This window comes from Polyodon spathula, chromosome 25, assembly GCF_017654505.1.
Source record: "Polyodon spathula isolate WHYD16114869_AA chromosome 25, ASM1765450v1, whole genome shotgun sequence".
NCBI classification, from domain to species: Eukaryota; Metazoa; Chordata; class Actinopteri; order Acipenseriformes; family Polyodontidae; genus Polyodon; species Polyodon spathula.
Genome location: NC_054558.1, coordinates 20,458,025 through 20,480,934, shown reverse-complemented (window position 1 = coordinate 20,480,934; position 22,910 = coordinate 20,458,025). Strand labels below are relative to the sequence as shown.

The window sequence follows — 22,910 nt, the reverse complement described above, 5'->3', positions numbered from 1 at the left end:
TAGGAGATCATTGACAGCTCATGGAAATGGAATGCTACTGGGTCATTTGTCCGGTTCAGTGTTGTTTTTACAATTGACAGAATTGTTCTTTCAATTATGTAATGGGGATCTCCAATTCAGAGTGTGGGAGTTAGTAGTGGGGGCGCAATTATGGGGGGTAGTTCTGTAAACATTTTTTTTAAAAGGATAGAACATTTAAAATAAATAAATAAATAAATAAATGACAGCTAATCAGTCCAAGTTTCAAAAGAGCCGCTGACGATCACGCCAAGACCGGAGAAATTCCGTGAATTGGAGTGCGTCAGTGAAACTACAGTGAACAGAGTCGAAATGGTGTATTTTTTTTACTAGACTTAACACCTAAAAAAATCTACGTTCAGCTAAATACATAAATGTTAACAAACACGTTCTTAAAAGTATGCTAACAGAAGGGTGTCTCATATGAAAGGTCTGCACATCACTGCTGTAGATGTTGTTACAGCTGCTGTTTGTTCCTATAAAAGGCATTTGATAAAAAATGTCTTGAATAGTTTTCCTCGCAATGCTTGCATGCTTTCAGCGCGTCATCGTTACTTCAGGAAACATACGGAGTCCAGTTAGATGCGATGCTATCTCATGAGATATATCCAGTGATACCTGTCTTCCAGTATAGGAATATATAGCTCATAGCAGACTTGGAGGGAATTAAGAAGCATGACATAAATATCTTCACGCTTGTGGGAACGAGGGAACGTTTGTTCTCCTGGCCATTGCTCTTTGAAACACACAGTTCATGAGGTGAGCCTCTGAAACTCTACCATGTGCTCTAGAAGACAGAAACAGGCTTGCATTGGCTTTTCGTGTGTGTGCGCTCAGAAACTCATCTGTGGCATTGCAAAGCTTACTAATGCAGATGGTGACTTCCTATTAACACACAATGTAATTACGTCACAGATTATTTCATTAAATATAGCTGGTGCTGCATTGCATCCTATTTACTTCAGAACGGTAGCTAAAGCAAATATCTAGGCATGGCCTACTTACACATAAATATGAAAAGCTTAGACGATCTGGTTCTTTATCTTTTCCCATGATACTGTTTTAAGAAATATATGATAGATTATATCATGTAGATATAGTTAATATAGTTGCACTTGCAGGTTCAGCTTTTTAGAGTCCAGGGGCTGCATGGTAGCTGGTTAAAATCACTTGGATTTTTTTTTTTTTTTTTTTTTTTTTTTTGTGACGCTAGCTATAAGAGACAACTGTGACTGAATAAGGGATAAGGGACAAAAGGAACGTGGAATGACTGGAAGTACATGTCTAATGAATGTCTTTAGTTAAGATCAATTGCATTCCTTTACTCAGTATCCACCCCCATCATGCGTTGTCTATTTTGTTAAATACCGTGCATGATCTGCTAGCCCTTGTACAATGGTATCTGCTCAAAAGAGCTGTGCAAACTCTCACCTCTTATCTTTTGCAGTTGAACATTAAACCTTCTTTATGATCCGAACCTAATTATTTTGCAATGCATAGAGCTTATAATGATCAGTCTGAAGAAGTGGAGTGTTATCAAGTAAATGGTTGACATTTTATAAATGTCAGTGATGTCAGTCAGGATTAGGGCAAAGATTAAGGTATGATAGTGTAAGCAATTTTCCATGGGAATGCTGGTAACAAGCCTGCCCTGCTGTTTAGGCAAACTCAGAATTCAACCCAGTGAACTCCTGATTGCATCATGCCTTGCTCTCCATGCGCAAACACCTTTGGAGATCCTGCTACGATATCATTTCTGTATTTAGACATATCAATGATACGGTAATAGTATAAACCACAAATATACATTGCCAATCTATTGCAGATCCATGATAGTGTATCAGTGGACTATTGTACCTTATCAGTGTACTATCCATTGTGTTGCCAATGCTGGGATTATAAGCTTTCTAATAGGATTTCTTCAGTGTCAAACGTTGGTATTAATGGTGTCTTAATGGCATTGTCTACATCTCTTCTGTATGGGAAAACTAATGCATAGAGCAGACCAGCAAGCATGTACTACTTTTACAATTAGGTTGTACAATGGTACAGTTAATGTGCATCTGCTACAGTCTGATCCTGCCCTTGTACTGTAGACTTGTAGAACAACACATGCCCTTCGGAAAACAGATTAAACGACTATCCTTTCAAGCAAACACAACCGGGGAAGTTGGTGGGGCATGCAGCTACCGTCTTTCTTTTTCTCATTAAAAACAGTCTTCGCATGTAAAGTGATCTGCATGCTCCTCCTGGCTACAGTAACTCTTAATTTAGAAGAAAAAAAAAAGCTCACCAAAGACAACGAGCTTCAATTTCTCATTAATCGAAACTACTGGTGCAGAAGAGCAGTCTTGCAGTCATTGATATCCTGAATGAGCAGAAGAAACAGAAAGAGAGCCTGCTTCCTCTGGCCCTGCTGGGATGAAATGGGCTGTAAGAAAGGTCTGGCTGTGAGTGATGGGGGACACACTGTCACGTCAGTGAGATCTGACAGAGACACACTTACTATCAAAATGAATGCGGCATCACACATCTGGTTATTCTATGAGAAGTTTGAACTGACAACACTGATAGGGTGACATTAGTTTCCCTTGCAAAGAGACAGTATACTGCACTGGACCTCAAGGCAGTAGCCTTGCTAAAATTTTAGGGTGGGGTGTAAGTATTGATAAATTAATCAATACTTTACAAATGTATTAAATAGATGGCAGTGGAGGAGAGCATCTTATGCACTGTAATACATTTCCAAATGCTTGAGAGATTCAGAATTGTACTGTGAGGTTTTTGCACCCCACAGCTTCACACTAATAACACAAAGCATGTGAATAGCACTGGAAAGCAGGGGCTCAAATCTGGACTCTGATCTCACATAATGCAGCCATTCTAAAAGACAAGTCCTCAATTTGTAATTCTTATGCTCTGCTGGTAGTTCGCCGATCTGCATTCTTAAACCAGGGACCACATTCCTGGAGTCATTACATTGTTCTCCCTTATCCTTTGCCTGCCTCTGTTTTTTTAAAAAATAAAAATGCATTCATATTTGTTATCATGAGATTTGCTTTTGTATGTAGAAATGAACACTAAGTTGGGATAACTGCTGTAACTGTGCTCTCAGAAGAGGGAGGATCACTTATTTATTTTTGACTTCTCCACCAGCAGGATTGATCTCCATTTCCTTTCCCGGTCAAATGCACTAGCGTAATGCAATGCTTTATATCACCCGCATTCATTTCCTACCTGTTTAACTCTTCAAGCAAGACCTGCTTCTGAAAAGACTCCTCAATGCTCACATTGTAGGCGGAGAAGCATCTCAGTGTTGCATAGGCTTCAGTGTAAAATGTCTTGTCTTTGGGCTTCAGTACAGAGCACAACACTAATGTAGTTTATACTTTAATTAAGAACATAAGAACATAAGAAAGTTTACAAACGAGAGGAGGCCATTCGGCCCATCTTGCTCGTTTGGTTGTTAGTAGCTTATTGATCCCAAAATCTCATCAAGCAGCTTCTTGAAGGATCCCAGGGTGTCAGCTTCAACAACATTACTGGGGAGTTGATTCCAGACCCTCACAATTCTCTGTGTAAAAAAGTGCCTCCTATTTTCTGTTCTGATTGCCCCTTTGTCTAAACTCCATTTGTGACCCCTGGTCCTTGTTTCTTTTTTCAGGCTGAAAAAGTCCCTTGGGTCGACACTGTCAATACCTTTTAGAATTTTGAATGCTTGAATTAGGTCGCCACGTAGTCTTCTTTGTTCAAGACTGAACAGATTCAATTATTTTAGCCTGTCTGCATATGACATGCCTTTTAAGCCCGGAATAATTCTGGTCGCTCTTCTTTGCACTCTTTCTAGAGCAGCAACATCTTTTTTATAGCGAGGTGACCAGAACTGCACACAATATTCAAGATGAGGTTTGCCTATGATATGTAGCCACGATGCAGCACCACCACCAGTAAACCACCTGCCTGTGACCAGTGGTCATTAAAATGAAGATCTGAAGACAACAGCAATGACTTCACTCACTTTGGTTATTTGTTCTGAAAACTGAATTGCAATTACAACAATGATCTAATGAAAGTCCAGGGCCAAAAGTTGAAATGATTAATGAATTTTTTTTCCTGTGATATTTATATATATATATATATATATATATATATATATATATATATATATATATATATATATATAATATATATCGATAATATGCTTACATGCTGAGTAAAAACGAACTGTAAAAATCCACTTCAGCAGATTGAAAAGCGCACTGAACCCAAGAACCCCAGCTGCATCTAACCAGTTTGATCAAGATAAAGTGAAACATGACATCACTATCGAAATCTGAGACGTGAGAAGTGAAATCAGGTAAGACTTCGTAAACTCAGCCATGGTTTTACTGAACAACTAAACGGTGGAGTTTTCTTAGTTTCTGAAATACATTATCAGTAAACCCATTACATACTTAGTGAGGCTAGGTTCTCAAAGCTAATTACTGCAAAATGCATTATCTATTTTTTTTTAAAGGAAAAAAACACTTGAGTACAAAATTAATAAATTAATCAAATATAACTTAGAACTGGAATTTATTTCTGGTTTTGAAAGTGCTTTTGACATTTTTGAGAATATATGCCTTAAGTTTATAGGTGTCTTACCCATAGATATATACCTTCATACAAGTTGCCCATAGTAAAAGCATAGCAAAGTGTAATAAAGCATAGTGAAAGCTTGATTTGGTAAAGCATATTAATAAACAGGGCAAACCAGGGTAAACGATGATAAATGCCCAGTGTAATGATGGGAAAAGCATGGGAAATCCTAGATATAATTTAAACATTAATATTGTAATGAATTTCTTTTTTTTTTTATGTTAGAGGAGAACGTTTAAATCAGAATGAGGTTGAAGAAATTGTACCAGACCACTGTTGGCTAACTGCACCCTCTGGAATTGAAAGAGGGCATTCATTTAAACCAATACAGTACAGAATGACGTATCCAGAAGTCAATTAACCACAACATAGTTCCAATAAACTGTTACTCCTGCAGGGACCTCGTTTGAATATGATTATTTTTTTTAATACAATTGCTTTCTTGAATAAATCACAGGCATCAATCAAACATATATGATATCTAGCAATACAGACGAAGAAAAACAAAACACATCAATGAATCAGCTCCTTTATTTAACCAGGTGATATGCCACTTATAACAAGTTCTCCATTCCAGTGATGACCTGGGCATGAAAGGGCACCAAGGCTGCAGTAGGATCAAGACAACATACAAAATGAAACCAGCACACGTAACGTAAAAGATTACTACATGTCTGCTCTTAACATGTTGAAATGTGAAATGTAGTGATAAATTAGCATGTTTGGAGCTACACCCCTTTATTCTATATTGTGTTTTGTTTTTGTGAAACAGATTGATAGTTTTCAGTGGGAAGAACACACAACGTTGTATTGTGGTTCAGTGTGCCAGTTCACTAGCTGAAGAGACACAAGCACAAAGTGGAGTCAGCTAGTGACTGTCAGCGGGCTTCCAAGAATCGAAGTCTCGAAGCAGCTAATATTCCAGCATGGCCAAGTCTAAACAAAAGTTTCAGTCCAAAAAAAAAAAAAAAAGAAGTAATTAAGTTACAATTTGGCTTGCCTTCACCTGGTTTGGCAGATCAGAAGAGATTAAGAGGGCCCCAGGGTCCACAGCCATTAAAGGAAACTAAAAGCATTGGAAATCTTGGAGATTATTGCCAAAAAATAGAGCCAAAAAAGACTCTGCTGAGGACCAAATCAATTTTGAAAGCCCCTGGGGCTCCACAAACCCTACCTATTACCACTCCACTTAATAAAGTGACAAGACATTAACAATACAGCATTTAACCATTCCCAAGATGCAGCAGTGACTGTGACTAATGCATGGAGAACCTAGATGGCCATCCTGTCTTTAAATTAAAAAAAAAAAAATGTATATAATATACAGTACACCCCACTTAGCTGCATGTCGCTTAATGGAATAATTTATTTACCTGAATAATATGCTCATGCAGAATTCATATCCACTAGTGTTAATTACTGCAGTGAATATCAGATACATTAATATTCAGCTAACTTCTGCAAAGCTACAAAGCAGAACAACTAACTCGCCTCAACTCAAAAAAAAAAAAAGTTTCCAGTCTATGAAAGCCTGAAGATGCTGTGGTACCTAAATGGTTAATATGTTACTTTGCAATAAATGGCTTCTTAGTGCTTTATTGTAATAACACAAACAATACAATAGGCTCCTGTCTTTAATTGAAACTGGATAGGGCCAGGAGGATTTCACGTTGCCAGTCAGAAGAGATTTCTAGGAAAGGTAATTTGATCATGTAGAAAAAGCAGTTAGTGAATTAGGATTATAAACTACAGCTGAAAGACATCTAAACATTAGATACTGGGAGCTAAATTAATAAAGCACTGGCATACCATGGTCCTAATGCTTTAAAACAAAAGGGGTCATTGTTTTTAACCCCGCTTGCAACATACATGTGCAACGTATTTTCTGATCTGTGCAATGTTTTATTTATAATAATGAAAGTTGTCTGCTTAACTTTTTTTTTTTTTTAGCTTCACTTGAGATGCATATAATTATTCTATGGAAAAATAATTCAGATGTGAGGAAACTGACAATCAGAAAATGATGCAGGTGAATAATTCCAACACACAATCACAAATGATTTTATGCATGTGAAGAAGGCATTGTGAAACATCAGAAATTCACAACTTTGAAAGTGCAAGGACAGTGCAAATTCTGATGGTAGCTTTCATACAGATATATATATAAATATAGAATAATATATATATAGTATATATATATATATGTATATATATATATATAGACATACACACACACATATTATATATTGTTATTAGTTTATATATTTGTTTATAATATATAACATTTTTTAAAGAAAACATTGCACTGTGCCTTCTGCATGAATGACATTTTAATCAACATAAATTCCATAAAAATCTGCAAACAAGTTTAATTACCTAAGATAAAATAGCGGATGCAACAAAGGTGATCAATTGAAAGTTGTAAATTATAAGCAGTTGCAATACTTTTTTCACATTCCCATTGTATTTTTGTGAGTTTAGCAACCTACTGTAATCTTTTTAACCAGGAATCATCATGACTATAACACCACTGTCTTTAAATACTGCAGCTCTTTCTGCTTTTCAGTGTTTAAATAGTAGATTCTTGGGTGCCTGTCCTTCATCATGCACACGGATACAAAAAGAAAGGATCCGCCAAGCAAGAGAAATAAACCAGCAAACCACCCTGAGAACATGGCCTCTCCAAACTCCCATCTCGGGACAATATCAGGCAGGTTATCGTCCCAGAACTCGGAGACTATCGCATATGCCACCATGGAGACAGGGAATAGGGTTGTAATCCCAGAAACCACTGAGAGCACCCCTCCAAGAATCAGCAGCTTCTTCTTCATCTCCTCCTTGCCTTCTCCCAGTTTGACACAGTCCATTCCGAACATGGTCACGATCAGGCTGAGGAGTCCCATCCCGATGGAGATGAACATCATCACCCGGGAGACCACGATGTCCGCAGGCAGAGCTAGGAAGGAGTCATAGGCTTTGCACTGAAGACCCACTTCATCCTGAAACACGCAGGTATGCCACAGCCCCTGATACCAGTTCTCCATTTCATTGAGGTCTGTGTTGAGGGTCTTCCACATGGGCAGAAAGGTGGTTACAAAAGATATCACGAAGCCGACCAAAGACACAAAAAACGCCCCGAACTGCACGCTTTTCGAAGTGATTAGCACCATCTTCAATCAGGTCCGTTGCGTGCCTTTCCAGGGACTAGCTCTCTGCTGCTCAGCCTGATAGTGTTCCTATAATCTCAGCACCTAATATACGCACCTATTAAATTCCTTGTAATCCCTAAGCTCTTGTATTACAACAGACATACTGTTTTGTAAAAGCGATACATATCATTACTGGGAACAATGGACTCTGTTTTAAATGAAACCAGATATGTCCAGAAGGACTTCAAATGCCGTGCATGCAGAAGGAGTTTCAACGACAAGAAACATGATCAAGAGAAAGGGGGAAAAATGTTGGGTAGAAAGTTGGTGCCCGAATAAAGGTATGCAGCTTGTTCTTAGAAAGACCTAAAGAAAATGCAAACGACAGTGTTTGTTCCAAAGTTCAAGATAACTGATAATAACAAAAATAAGTTTTGGGTTACTTGTCTTTGCAAAAAAAAGTGCCCAGGAGACACCAAACTTCTTGAATAACAGACATGTGAGTAGCATTAAGAACAAAAAAGGTACCGGCATTAACAAAGACATTTTCGTGGGTAAAGGTGCATGGGTAATTCCAGCAAAACAATATGAGTATAACAAAAGCAGGTGTGAGGGGTTCCTTTCAGCTGAATCCAATGTTTCGTAAAGATCCACACAAGCATAAAACCAAAATATTAGGGTATTGTAGGGTACCCTGTGTGGCTCACCTTAATAATTAAGGTAGGTTTTCTGCTAGCTTTGCAAATTGGCATAGGAGTGTAGGCCAAGACCTAGTGAAGCAAAGTCAGCAGCATGGACATTGACATCACCCTCAAACACAACACCTTCTGGTCACACTTACAATGACTGGTATATAAATATGGGGTCTCATTTTGAAATAGGAATGTCTCTACACTTCACTAGCAGTACCTAAAAGTTGCGGGAGGTGCATTTGATAGGGCGCACCTCTTAAAGAGTACAGCAGCGGGGTTCCAAAAAATATACAGTTACACATCCCCACGTGTTGTTACAACTGTTTAAATAACGCACCTGTATATTTATTTTCACTGTTAACATCCTGACAACTTTTTACACTTCTAACTTAAAATTATGTTTCAAAGCTCTTTTCAAAACATCCGCTGTAGTGCACCGGGGTTTGAGACGTGTCCTCCAAACAGCTGCAGGAAGAGCGATTCGAATAAACAAAATAAAATAAGAAATATAAATAGTGCTCAGGCTTTTCTGTTCCGTGCCACATCTTGGATCATTGCTGTGTTACCTGTTTGACAATGTGGGCAATAATCCTGACACTATCAGTGCACTAGAGCGGACATTTTGAAATGAGATTTGAAACTGACTTCAAAGTGTAAAAAGCTGTCAGGATGTTAATAATGAAAATACAAATTACATGTACATTATTAAAACAGTTATAGCCACACTATAGGTTGCTAAAACTATTTTTCTTCCGGACCCAGCTACTTACTGTTTAAGGTGGTACCGTTCAAAAGCAGTTTGTCAGGCAAAAAAAACAAACAAACAAAAAACAAAAAAACAAAGACAAGACTCATACGTAAACACATCTTAAACAGGAATGAAATGAAAGAATTTGGCAATAACAAGTTTTACTAGTTACATAATGTAATATGTAACATAATACTAGCCTTTTGTCATTCAATGAAATCTATTCAGCCAATTTCATTTTATAAGGCTCATGGTGAATGGTCATTCATTTTTGTTTCAGTCGTGGGAGCATTCAGCGCAACCCTATCTTAAAGCTGATCTAAATAGGCTGAATGACATGAAAGAAGCTACTTATTTGTGTGCAGTAATCTTCAGAAATTAACTGTCAAACCATTGGACTGGCTAATTTCTTTCAGTAATCTCATTTCAAATGTAAAAAAAGCATGTTTTTCACGTAGCTCCCAATATACAATGCGCTTCACAGCCGCTAGCGTCTCTGGGAGTTGTGGTTCTTTTCTCTTCTCTCTTTTCTATGTTTCAACGAGCCGCTGCGGTATTTAAACTACAGCACCCAGCATCCTTTACCGAGAGGCGTGGCAGCTAGCAGTAATGGCTGTGTTGTGCTTGAGTGCTGGTGTGTATTTGTTGTTTTATACGGGTTTCCATATAGCAATGTAACTAATATATCGCTGCACGTACTAACATTCCCGTTATCACTCAGGGGAGGAATAAAGCTGTATTTTGCTTTAGACAATCATCGCGAGAAGAGGAAGCGACGCAAGAGCAGTCTGTTCTAACAATAACAATATACACAAATATATTCTTTCAGGGGAGGGCTGCGTTGTGATCTATTATACAGGTATTGAATGTCATGGTTTCCAGGAGCCATGTCTTGTAAATCCAAGGTAGCCCCGAGTGTTGAGTTTGACCATAGCTGCTCTGACAGTGTTGAGTATCTGACCCTAAACTTTGAGCCTTTTGAGACCGCCCATCGCTGGAGGAGACTGCCACCCTGTGATGAGTTTGTTGGGGCCAGGTGAGCAATACAGTGCGGTGGACAGGGCAGCTGTGTACTGTGCAACACGTAGTGCGTATATTTGTATTGCTAGAATTGAAATACACGAGTAATTTATTTAATAATAAAAATAAACTGGTATCATAGTGAATCGACACCTGTGGCTGTCTTAGATACGAAGGCAAAGTGGGAGGCTGCATATTATTATTATTATTATTATTATTACAAGGTAAAAGAAACAGTAGGAACCAGAGATGGAAATGTGTAGTACACAGTTTCAAAGTCTTTTGCCTGTAGATTAAGTGACAATATTGACAGAATTATTGATAGAAACTTCCTGACCGCCTTCGGGATTAAGTGTCATTGACAGGATAAACCTGTGCGCTCTCTCTCTCTCTCTCTCTCTCTCTCTCTCTCTCTCTCTCTCTCTCTCTCTCTCTCTCTCTCTCTCTCTCTCAATCGAGTGACACATTTGTGCCTCTATTCTCCCCTTTTGCAGGCGCAGTAAGCACACAGTTGTGGCATACAAAGATGCAATCTATGTATTTGGAGGAGACAATGGGTGGGTAATTTTAAATGAAACTGCCTGAATTTTTAAGTCCTAGCAGAGGAATTCATGAACCCCAGTAACGCATGCTTGCCTCCTCTGCACAGGAAGAACATGCTGAATGACTTGTTACGGTTTGATGTGAAGGACTGCTCATGGTGCAGGTGTAGTATTATAGTTTCTCTTTGACTTGACAGCTGTTCCATACCTCTGGAAAAGCAATGTGTCAATTCTGTGTGGATGCAAATCACACAGACACCCCAGGGTGTAGCATGGGAATGCCCTGAGCGTGCTGTGATTCACATCTGCAGTGTCTAATTAAATGGAATACAGGGATGGAAATAAGACTCCTATTGCTTAGCAGTTTCACCCGTTCCAGGTTTTAGTACGAACTTGATTAGCCACAGTGTATAGGTAACAAGCTGATGTCTGTCTTAGGTAGTAAAACCAGGAATGCATCAAACCGCTATTCAGTGGGAGTTGTATCTATCCCTGTAATACATATTGTTATAGATTTGTAATGCACATTTTAACTGCTGTTTTTCTATGGCTTTGGCTTTTTCTTTGATTTTATCCAGGGCTTTTACTACTGGGTCGCCCCCTGCACCTAGATACCACCACTCTGCCGTGGTCTATGGAAGCAGCATGTTTGTTTTTGGTAAGAATGGCTCTGTCTGTACCAGACAATCATCTCAGTCCATACGGTAGAAATGCATAGTTTACATTACAGTATTTCCCCACCGGGTGGCACTGTGTAGTGTTTTAAAATCCCAAACTGAAAAATCAGTATCAACATTTGTGGCCACTGGAAGCACTGCTGGTTCTGCAACAGATCCCATTAAAAGCAATAGAAAAAAAAAAGTAGATCTATAAATAATTTTCATTTCCACTCTCTGAACATCATCAGTAAAATCACAATCCATTGATTGACTGGAATTGCCTGCACAGCTCCAAAATACCCATAGTCAAAGCAGTTGTACAATTATTTTATTTTGGGTTCCCCTAAAGATCAATCCTGTTATGACACATGATTTGATGCAATTTTATCTGTCATTTGTAGGTGGCTACACTGGGGACATCTATTCAAACTCCAACCTGAAAAATAAAAACGATCTGTTTGAGTACAAGTTTGCCACTGGCCAGTGGACCGAGTGGAAGGTGGAGGGAAGGTATTGGGATTGTATTGTGTAGCTGTTCTTGTTTTCAGCCACTTTAGACACAAGAAAAGAAGCGTTTCTGTAGTTCACCTTAAAGAGAATAATAAAGTAATACAATGTTCACTCTTTTATAAGGTTACCTGTGGCCAGATCAGCACACGGAGCAACAGTGTACAGTGACAAGCTCTGGATTTTTGCTGGATACGATGGCAATGCAAGGTAAGTGCTGGAGTAGAATATGGTTATGCATCAGGTTGCATGCTCGGATTCCTTTAATAGTGTCTGGAACAGCCATTGGGGCTCATGCTTAGGCATTTGTACTGGCATTTTCGTGACACCTCTTGGTATTCCTTCCAGGTTAAGCGACATGTGGACCATCAGCCTTCAGGACCGAGAACAAGCATGCTGGGAAGAGGTGTGTCTCTTTTTGTTCTGTTGAGGTCGTGCAAACATATTCGTTCTGGTTCGCCCTGCTCTCCTGCTGATGTAGTTTGTCTGTGTTTTTTCAGATTGAACAGAGCGGCGAGATCCCTCCGTCGTGCTGCAACTTTCCTGTGGCGGTGTGCCGGGACAAGATGTTTGTTTTCTCTGGTCAGAGTGGAGCAAAGATTACCAATAATCTCTTCCAGTTTGAATTCAAGGAAAAAGTGTAAGTGTGGCGCGCCATCATACTGAGTATCTTGTGGAGCAGTAATGTGCTTTACCAGGGGAAAATGACCTCTGGGTCTTGCTGTTCATAAAATAAAGACTGTCTGTTATAATTCCTGTGGGATTAATTCACCCTCTGAATCACCCAGCTGTTTATTTACATAAAACATTGCTGCTGCTTCTTCTTAGGCGGGGAAAACGTTCAACTTAAGCAAAACCTTAATAAATCTGACCTTTATTTTTTAAACAATTTAAATCGTGGACTAATCCTAGTAAAGTAGCCAGGACAGGTCGCTGTTATAAGGAGAATGTTGTAGCAGTCCCTCCCCCCATAGCAAGTCAGTTGTGCTGTTCTGTCGCTTTCCAGTAGTGAAAATTATGTTGTTAATTCTGCCTTGCCAGACGGGCTCCATGTTTAAGGATTGCTTTTGTTCGTCTGTGCAGATGGACTCGCATTCCCACCGAGCACCTGCTGCGGGGCTCTCCTCCCCCGCCCCAGCGGCGCTATGGGCACACCATGGTGGCATTCGAGAGGCACCTGTACGTGTTCGGGGGCGCTGCCGATAACACCCTGCCCAACGAGCTACACTGCTACGATGTGGACTCCCAGACCTGGGAGGTCATCCAGCCCAGCCCGGACAGCGAGGTACGAGGCAAGCGATCAAGGGGCCGTCAGGATCGCAGTGCGTCTTAACATTTGAGTTTCGTGATCCACGGGATTTGTGTCAATGATCGCTGAGCAAAAGCACTACATGGCTGTTTGTGGTCTGCCAGGCGCATTGTCTGTTTTTTTTTTTTTTTTTTTAATATATCTATCTTTTTATGATTAGATTTACTGTTGGCAAGATCATGTGTTCGGATGTATTTCATCAAACTTTATTAAACCCAAACGGCCAATCAGCGTAATCGCTTGTAAGCTAGCACGTGATTTTAATAGTTCGTTTTGTAGCATGCAAGTCTTATTTTTTTTTATCCATTTTTAAAACCGGGCGCTTTTTGTTGGTTGGTTTCAATGCGATAATAACTTTATTTCATTGTGTTTGTATTTGTGTTTTATGAACTGCTGAATTCCACCTTCCAGGACCCCCTTGGAAACGAGATGACTTCATCTCAAGGGTTCATCCTGGTAAAAAATAATTTTAATAAATAATTACGCGCAACGAGAATTAACATCTTTCTCTTCTGATCTTCGGATGACCGTTTAGCAGTTTCCGAAAGTTTTTTTTTGTTGCCTTTCTTGTTGGTAGTGCCTGTGCCCGTCACTTTTAGTGCTGGTTTAGGAAGTCTCTTTATGAAGCCATCACATGCAATGATTGTCTCGTTATCCCTCTTATTTCTTGTGTAATGGGAAAAGCACCCATTATCTAGGCACCACAGGGTTCTCTCCCATTGTTTCTATTGCCCCTCATTAGCGAGGTGCTCAGACGCTGAAGACAGATTTATTTGCTTTGGCATCAGCTCCGCAGAGAGCATGGTTTGTCCAAAGAACAGCATGTATTTAAGAAGGGTCATGGGTAACAGTCGTAATTAATGTGGTACAGTGGGGGGCGGGGCTACAGAAGTGCAGATGAAACAGACAATATTAAGAATTATGATCTACTGTTAATAATATTGATTTTGCAACTTTTTTTTTTTTCCCCCAAAAGAAAGAATTAAACCTCTTGGCCTTTAACCATTAAATAAGTTTAACTGAGTCGATTCATTTCTTGCTACTGTCCATAACAGTTATAAACAGTTCTGCATTCTGCTAAAGTACACTTATTTTTCATGCTGTAAAACAGCGCGCTGTTGCAAGTTCAGTCCTTGCTCATCGTTGATGGAATCGGCTGTCCTTCTGACAGTAAATCACTCCTCAGTGTAAAGATCCTTGCAGAATCCAGTAGACGTGTTCTGAGTTGTGTGAATTTCCAGTTAACCTGGTTGTGTTTTTCCTAGATGCCCAGTGGGAGGCTCTTCCATGCTGCAGCAGTGATCTCTGATGCCATGTATATTTTTGGAGGGACGGTAGACAATAATGTGCGGAGCGGAGAGATGTACAGATTCCAGGTTAGCAGCCCGATGCTATAAAATATATAGCAGATACTGCACAGTGTAGAACACACACACACACACACACACACACATGTGTTTTATAAATATATGTACTGCTTGTCATGAATGCTTTTGTAGCATGCTTTTAAATAGACAGGACAAAAAAAAAAACAGTTTGAATGTGAAAAATACACTACAACTGGGCAATACCTTTTAAAGCCCTGGTTTGCAAAGTCATTAGATGAACAGCTTTTTTTTTTTATTTCAAGCTGTAGCCATCCATTACAGCATTACTGTTCTTTTTGTTTTATTAAGTTCTTCAAGCAATCCATTTTGTATGTGTCAAAGTGTGTAACAGCTTCCCAAGGAGCAGTTGAATAGTTTAAATCAGTTTAAATGTAGAAATTCTTCTCGACACTGACACCTTGTGGCTGAAAAATATTAACCAGCAGACAACTCGCATTTAAGTCAATCAGTGCTGCGGCTCCTTTAAAGTTCCTGTGTAATCTGCAGAGAGACAGTCTCTTGTGCTCAGGCCAAACTGTACCACATCTCAGCCAACCTGCCCTGTATTAATGTCATATGTATATATATTTATATATATATAATTTTTTTTGTATGTTCCTTTTGTTCTCTGTTTTAGTTTTCCTGTTACCCGAAATGCACCTTGCACGAAGACTATGGCAAGCTATGGGAGAACAGACAATTCTGTGATCTGGAGTTTATTCTAGGCGAGGTAAGGCAGAACAAGGCCTCAGTGTGGTACATTCAGCTGCCCTTCTTACCCCCCTGCATCCCCTGCTTTTACTACATCTCAGTGTCTCTGTCTCATGAGGGCAGAAGGAGGAGCGAGTGAAGGGCCACATCGCGATCGTGACGGCCCGAAGCCTCTGGCTGAGGAAGAAGATCACACAGGCGCGAGAGAGGCTGCGGCAGGTCAGTGTGCAGCCCCTCACGCTCCACGCTGGACATGCCTGTCAGAGGTCCAAACACCGTGATCAGCTAACACTTCTTCAGAGAAAATATTGAGGCTGTAGTCAGTGCTTTGACACATGCTACAGACAACCCAGGTTGTAACTGGCCAATATATAAATTCTGTATCAAGCCATAGAACATTAGAGCAGAAAAGCCGAGCGCAGCAAGTTATTATTTTTTTTATTTATAGTTTTTTTTTTTTTTTTTTTTTTTAAAATCCCTGCCCCTTGCAGAAGGTGAAGCAGGAGAGCGTGGTGGAGGAGGAGGTGGCGGCTGGGGCCCAGAAGGAGGTGTCCGGCGGCAGTGTGAAGCACTCCAGCACACAGCCACTGCTGGAGGTCACCATCCGGGACGCTGAGGCACAGCCCTTCAAGGTCCTCATGCAGTTCCTCTACACTGACAAAATCAAATACCCACGCAAAGGTATTTCTGCAATTCATGCAAAATGTGTCCATGGTGTACATTACTTAGGCTGGGGCAGGATGAATTTAAGAGACCTTTTGCTGTAAATTAATATTTTTATACTTTGAGAATAGCAATGGCCTTGAAAATAGAGTCCAGGCTTTTCGGTGTTCCTCCATTAGACTCTGTTTTAATTTAGGTCACGTGCAGGAAGTTCTGTTGATCATGGACGTGTATAAACTGGCCCTGAGCTTCCAGCTGGCCCGCCTGGAGCAGCTGTGTGTGCAGTACATCGAGGCCTCTGTGGACCTTCAGAACGTTCTCATCGTGTGTGAAAACGCTAACAAGTTACAGCTGGACCAGCTCAAGGTAAACTCGTATGTTTCCACACTTGGACCAGCAGGGTTTATAGTGGAGGGACACACTGAAAATGCATATATATATATATATATATATATATATATATATATATATATATATATATATATAGGGATGGAATTTAGCCCCCCATTGCATAATGCTTTGATCCATCCCATTTACGATGTTTAATGAGACACTCTTGAGCTTCTTATCTGTACACTGTGGCTCAACCTCGTACAGACCTGGAATGGGGGAAACTGCTATGCAGTAGGAGTCTTATTTCCATCCCCATTTGAGACCTACCTGATGTCACAATAGTGCTATTCCTCCCTGTATGTAAAAAAAGAAAGCCAGAACATCAGGTTTACTTGTGGCCTAATTTGTGTATTTCTTGACTTGTGTATATATAGGTTGCTTGTATTTTTATATATATATATAATTTTTTATTTATTTTTTAAATGTATTTTTGTCATTTCAGGAGCATTGCTTGAACTTCGTTGTAAAGGAGTCTCACTTTAACCAGGTGATAATGACCAAAGAGTTTGAGCATCTCTCTACCCCTCTGATAGTGGAGATCGTCCGGAGAAAACAGCAGCCTCCTCCCAGGCTGTATTCCGAGCAGCCTGTCGATATAGGTAGCTCCGCTCTGTCTCGCACCACTGTGTAATGAGCTGACTGCAAGGGAGAGGTGTTTGCTGATCAACTCTGTGTTTTTTGTAGGTACTTCACTGGTTCAGGACATGAAGGCGTATCTGGAAGGAGCAGGGTTGGAATTCTGTGACATCACTCTGCTTTTAGATGGCCACCCAAGGCCTGCCCATAAAGCAATCTTGGCTGCCCGCTCTAGGTAGGTGCAACCTTAATAGGGGCACAGGGTTACAGAGTTCTGTCTTTTACAGAGGATCGATTTGCATGTCATTAGAAACAGGAGCTGTGGGAAATGTGTCAGAGTCTGAAAGACACAAGACTCCCATTACATAACAGTTTGATCCATCCCAAGGTTAATTTTACATTCATAATTCCATCAATTCTAATGTAACACTTTACATGTTTATATATATATTTTTTTTTTTTTTTTTTTGCTCTTTCCAGTTATTTCGAAGCAATGTTCCGCTCCTTTATGCCGGAAGACGGGCAGGTGAACATTTCTATCGGTGAGATGGTGCCAAGCAAACAGGCGTTTGAGTCCATGCTGCGGTATATTTATTATGGAGATGTTAACATGCCTCCTGAAGATTCACTGTATCCTTTATTGAGTAAAACCTTTAGCATAGTTCAGCAGAAATCTCTTCTGGTGCTGCTGTTCATTGTCCAGACCACTGGGCACTTTTTAAAGATGCTTTGTTTTGTTTTGTTTTTCCTTCACTCTCAATCTCAGGTATCTTTTTGCTGCTCCATATTACTATGGTTTCTCAAATAACCGCCTCCAGGCGTACTGCAAGCAGAATTTGGAGATGAATGTTACTGTAGAAAATGTGCTACAGGTAGAGTTACAGTCTTCTTTAAGATTTCATAATAGCTGTTTGTTTTTACGCATTTGATATGCTGTACACTTAACACACAGTGAAGGCGGTGTCACAGATCTAGGCAGTTGAGCTCATGATTATTATTGTTTGTTTGTTTTTTCAGATCCTCGAAGCTGCAGATAAGACGCAGGCTCTGGATATGAAGAAGCACTGCCTTCACATCATTGTGCATCAGTTCATCAAGGTGGGTTGGCTCCTGGCTGGAGCTCTGGGTGTCTGCTGCCCCTTCTCTCCATCCTGGCTGCATTAGCGCCGAGTGGCTTCTCCCCTTTAGTCCCCTATTCTTGAAGATCTCAACGAGTGCCACAGGGAGCTAATTTGTTGAAGTCTAAAGAACTCACAATGTCCATATACATTCCTAATCTATTTGCCCTGTTTTAAAGAAGAAACCAAGTGATAGCTTTGCTATTATTTATTTATTTTTAAATCCATTAACAAAAATAATTACATTGCCAACTACAGGTCATGTTGGTTTGGAGTTAAAACTAGTACCGTCTCATTCATGAAACAAGTTAGTGTTCGGATCATTATTGAGCTTCATAGGCAAGCATTTTTAAAAATGGCTTTGCGTTGTGTTTTTAATAAGCTTCTCTTTTGATTTGCTCTCTGCTTTCTGTCTGCCCCACCACCATTTCATCTGTTCACAGTGCTTAAGAAGCCACACATCTGCCCCTGTAAGTCCAGTGAGACAGGCATCTCTGGTTCCCAATGGTCAATTTGTTTTAAAGTAGTACTGTATTAACATTTTAACTCTGGAACTAGGATACAGGGTTTTACATTTGCAGCTAAGCTGAATGAACCTTGAGCAAAGGTTTAATTATTTACATGTGACTGATTCGCTGTGCCGTATCTTCCCTCCCACCAGCAAACATGTAATTCTAGTTAATAATAATGTGCTGTATTGCCATAGTGTGGCAAATTTTAACCAATTAGAAAGAGACTAGTCCAGTAAGATTGTCTGCAGTACCGGCTACAGCAAATTCTTTCACAAACTTCAACTCTTTTAGTTTCACAACCTTCTCTTTTATTTATTTATTCATTTATTATATTTATATTATTTTTTTTTTTTTTTTTTTTTTTCCCTCCCCAAGGTTTCCAAGCTACCCAACCTGCGATCCCTCAGCCAGCTGCTTCTTCTGGACATCATTGAGTCCTTAGCCAGTCACATATCCGATAAGCAGTGTGCTGAAATGGGCTCAGACATATAGCAGCGCTTTGCTGTGTGGTTAGTCTCCTCCAGCAAGGAAGTGCTTTACTCAGACTCTCTCCTTCTCACCATGACTGATGGCTGTCGCTTGTATTTATTTATGTGCTGTATGGATTGATTCTCAAGCATGAAACTTTTCATTTTTAAACTGCATTGCCTCTCGGTGTACGCAAAAGCAGCATGCACAGCCTCTTAATTTATAGACTTAGTTTTGTTATTATTTGTACATAAGGCAAACATAAAGAACCAAACATAAAGAAAACTGAATATATGTTGGTGTAAAACCGTGGAATGGTCCAAAAGGACAAGTGTCATATTTCTTCTTCTTCTTCTTCTTCTTCTTCTTCTTCTTCTTCTTCTTCTTCTTCTTAGTAGTCGTAGTAGTAGTGTTATAATTATCACTTTTGTTTGTTTCATGACTCTGTGTGCATCGCCCCTGCAAGGTTTCTCAGATGAGCTCCACTGAGCTCAGTTTAAATCCATACTGCAGACATTCTCCAGGCAGCCCTGCAGTCTCTGGTGATGTCATTGCTGTGTGATTGTGTTATGTAATCTAAAGCCCGCTTTTCCAGGGAGTGTGATCTTGTGCATTTGTTTAGATGTCTGTTCCATGCATGGTACCCACGCTTCCTGTCTCTCTTGTACTTGTCGATGGGACAAGATCCTTATTATCGAACGGAACTCGGAAGATGTCTGCTTGGGGTTGAAGGTGAGGTTGGCAACTAGGGCCACGTTTGTTTGAGTCCATTCTCAAGTGTAGCGCTTGAGTCATTATCATTAAGTGGGCGTGCAAGATTTATCCAAAAGCAGATTCCTCTGTAGCATGAAGGGTCAGGGTTTGTCTTGTGTTATTACAAAACAAAGTGGAACTTAAATGAACTTGTCGCTAAAGGGGCAGACTGCTGAGGACAAGTGGCTGCTAATTGGCTTGTATTACAGGCTGCTAAAAGCAGTTGATCACTTAGTTCAGTTGACTGTAAAGCCTGACTTTGTTATATAGAGATATGTAAAATATCATTAAAGATGCCCCATTTGCATTTCTTTATAACTGAAAAAAACAGGAAGCAAGTCTAGGGGCAGACTGGAATTGTGAATTAAATATCTAAGATTAGATTCAAGGAAAGGGAACAGCTTCACAGATATTACTCAAAAGGAAATTGGAACTTTGTATTCCCATCTGCTTTTGACCGTCAATGCTTTTTATAGACCGATAACGGGTTTAAAATGATGACATGCTGCAGTAATGAGCTGATATACTTTACTCTGTTAAGTATATTGTCAAGTAATCGTAAGAAGTTTCTGTTTTAAGCTTTACTGTAATCGTGTTGATTTTTAAAAAGTCGAGTGCCTTTCAGCATTTAAAAAAAAATCAAATCAAATCAAAAAGTTGTGTCTCTGACAGACAAAACATAGCGCTCCTGGATGTGCTATTATGTAAAACTATCTCTCCTTACCATGTTGTTTACTGTATTGTAAAATAAAATAAAGAAAACATGCTCTACATCACAAGTGGCTGTGGGTTTCCTTGAACATCTTGTAGGATCTATGTGTTATTTGGGGCAGTTTTGTGAGTTTTAAACGTTTGTTTTCAACATTGATATACTTGCAGCTAGGGAACAGTAATGCAATAACTTTAAATGAGTGTTTATGTGGGGATTGGGCGTTCAAATCTGTGATCTGTGATGTAGTGACACCGTGAGATTTGTGTGCAGCTAGCTGTTTCCTCCCCTTCCCTTTGCAATCTGATATCAGTAGTTCCGTCTCAACTGCAAGAAGCAGTTTCATTTTCATTTCTCTTTGCAAAGAAAAATGGCAATCTGCCAATCTGCTCACAGAGGAGTTTACATGCCCTGTGTGTCTGGAGCTACTGAATGATCCGGTCACTATTGCGTGTGGGCACAGCTTCTGTAGAGAGTGTTTAGAGAGCTACTGGGGTCAGACTGACCATGCAGAATTCTGCTGCCCGCAGTGCAGAGAAACCTTTACACCAAGGCCTGTTCTGCGCAGAAACACCTTGCTGGCTGCTGTTTTGGAGAAGGTAAAGACAATCCAAGCTTTTAAGGTCCCTGTTCCTGCTCCTGATTACGCTGGTCCTGGAGATGTTCCATGTGATTCCTGCACTGGGCTAAAGTTCTAGGCTGAAAAATTCTGTTTGGTGTGCCTGGCCTCCTTCTGTGAAACACACCTCAAGCCTCACCGGGATGGTGAAGCTTTTAAAAGACACAGCTTGGTTGACCCTGTCCAAAATCCTGGAGAAAGATATTGCCCACATCACGAAAGGGTTCTGAAATTGTTCTGTAGAACCAATCAGACATGCGTTTGCTGGTTGTGTACAGACCAGGAACACCAGAGCCATGATGTTGTCTTGGCAGAGAGTGCATGGGCTGAGAAAAAGGTAAGGATTTTATTGTGTTATTGTTATATAGCTAGCAAGAACTGTAAACGGAAACATTTCAAAGCAGGGATGCTTTGTTGTTTAATTTATTTTAGCAATATTTCTCTTTCAGCAATTTTTTTGATCCAGTAAGCAGACAAAAGGAGAATATTTAACTAAATGAATGGCAAACATAACAGGATATTGGCAGATATTTGGGTATGATCTTATGCAATGAAAAAAATCAAACGCTGCAATGTCGTGACAGGAAGCTGGTTATTGTAACATTGTGAATCTTATTGTGTTGCTCTACTTCACAGATCCAGCTGGGGGAGACACAGACAGAAATACAACAGAGGATCTAGGTGAGACGAAAGGAGCTGGAAGAGCTAAAACAAGCAGTGAGGTTACTCAAAGTGAGTACCATTCGGGCACGTCCAGCTAGGATTTTATATAGACTGACCAAACAATATATTGAGTTGGTGCATCAGCATGCAACTGCTGAGAAGTAAAACATTAAAGAAGAATACAAAAAATAATAATCCTACATGTGTTTTTTAAACTCTCACGTGGTGTCCTCTTTCAGAGCTCTGCACAAAGAGAATCACAGTTATGCGAGGGGCTTTTTACTAAGCTAATCTGCTTCATTAAGCAAGTCCAGGAAAAGGTTATAGCGGCAATGGAAGAAAGTGAGCAGGCTGTGGTGAGCCAGGCTGAGAAACTCATCAAGAAGCTGGAGCAAGAGCTTACTGAGCTAAGCACGAGAAAGGAAGATCTGGAACAGCTTGCTGAGACAGAGGATCAGATCCATTTCCTACAGGTAAGCAGGCTGTAATATGAATAAGGGGATGTGTTTCAGCTGTACTGTCAACACCAACAAATCAAGTTTTTTTAACTGCTCAAAAAGACATGTGAAAACAAACTGCAATAATTTAAACAAATAATAATAATTCAAGAGGGAACCATCCTTTCAGCTGCCTTTCCTATTGTAGAATTTCCAGACCTTGTGTGCCCATCCCAAAGACGGATATTTACCAAATGTTACTCTAGATACACAAAACACCTTTGGGCTCGTTCAGAAAGCTGTGTCTGACCTTGAAGACTTTATTGAGGAAATCTGCAAGAAGGAAATAGTGAAGATATCTCAGACAGTTTGGTTCAATAAGACTGTCTTAGACAGTACTGGCCCACTGGAAGTTCCAGGGGAAAATGAAGCTTAAAATGTTATAATGTTTACAATGTTTTGTGTATGAATGTGTCTCAAACCGGGCAACTTTAAATACTGTATATAGAGAACCCCCCCATTTTAGTAACAATAATTGTACAATTGCTTCAATTCATATGTTTCTCTCTCTCTCTGTCTCTCTCTATCTCTCTTTTTGTCAGTGAGGAAGCTTGTGTTGTACAATCTCCAGGCTCAAGC

General features: G+C 39.9%; 2 protein-coding genes across 7 annotated transcripts; one reads left to right on the top strand and one right to left on the bottom strand.

Moving 5' to 3' along the window:
- Nucleotides 1-6,968: 6,968 nt before the first annotated feature.
- LOC121299606 (putative claudin-24) lies at nucleotides 6,969-8,160 on the bottom strand. The gene has a single exon (XM_041227428.1). The coding sequence runs from the start codon at nucleotides 7,824-7,826 to the stop codon at nucleotides 7,176-7,178; it is 651 nt and encodes a 216-aa protein (XP_041083362.1). The 5' UTR covers nucleotides 7,827-8,160; the 3' UTR covers nucleotides 6,969-7,175.
- A 1,681-nt stretch (nucleotides 8,161-9,841) lies between these two features.
- LOC121300055 (leucine-zipper-like transcriptional regulator 1) lies at nucleotides 9,842-22,899 on the top strand. 6 transcript variants are annotated; one of them, XR_005947496.1, is made up of 22 exons: nucleotides 9,842-10,281; nucleotides 10,760-10,822; nucleotides 10,915-10,971; nucleotides 11,386-11,465; nucleotides 11,868-11,976; nucleotides 12,100-12,183; nucleotides 12,322-12,379; nucleotides 12,474-12,613; nucleotides 13,057-13,258; nucleotides 13,694-13,738; nucleotides 14,548-14,658; nucleotides 15,287-15,379; nucleotides 15,484-15,579; nucleotides 15,852-16,041; nucleotides 16,220-16,389; nucleotides 16,859-17,015; nucleotides 17,101-17,227; nucleotides 17,473-17,622; nucleotides 17,759-17,864; nucleotides 18,010-18,090; nucleotides 21,808-22,307; nucleotides 22,874-22,899. XR_005947496.1 is itself a non-coding variant. In XM_041228418.1 (21 exons), exons 1-21 carry the CDS (start codon nucleotides 10,112-10,114, stop codon nucleotides 21,850-21,852), a joined length of 2,334 nt encoding a protein of 777 aa, XP_041084352.1. In that variant the 5' UTR covers nucleotides 9,842-10,111; the 3' UTR covers nucleotides 21,853-22,446. The 6 variants fall into 6 exon arrangements, 3 of the variants coding, with proteins under 3 accessions (XP_041084352.1, XP_041084350.1, XP_041084351.1); XR_005947495.1 differs by lacking the exon at nucleotides 22,874-22,899 and adding an exon at nucleotides 22,480-22,863; XR_005947494.1 differs by lacking the exon at nucleotides 22,874-22,899 and having other exon boundaries at nucleotides 21,808-21,903; nucleotides 22,074-22,445.
- The last annotated feature ends 11 nt before the right edge of the window (nucleotides 22,900-22,910 follow it).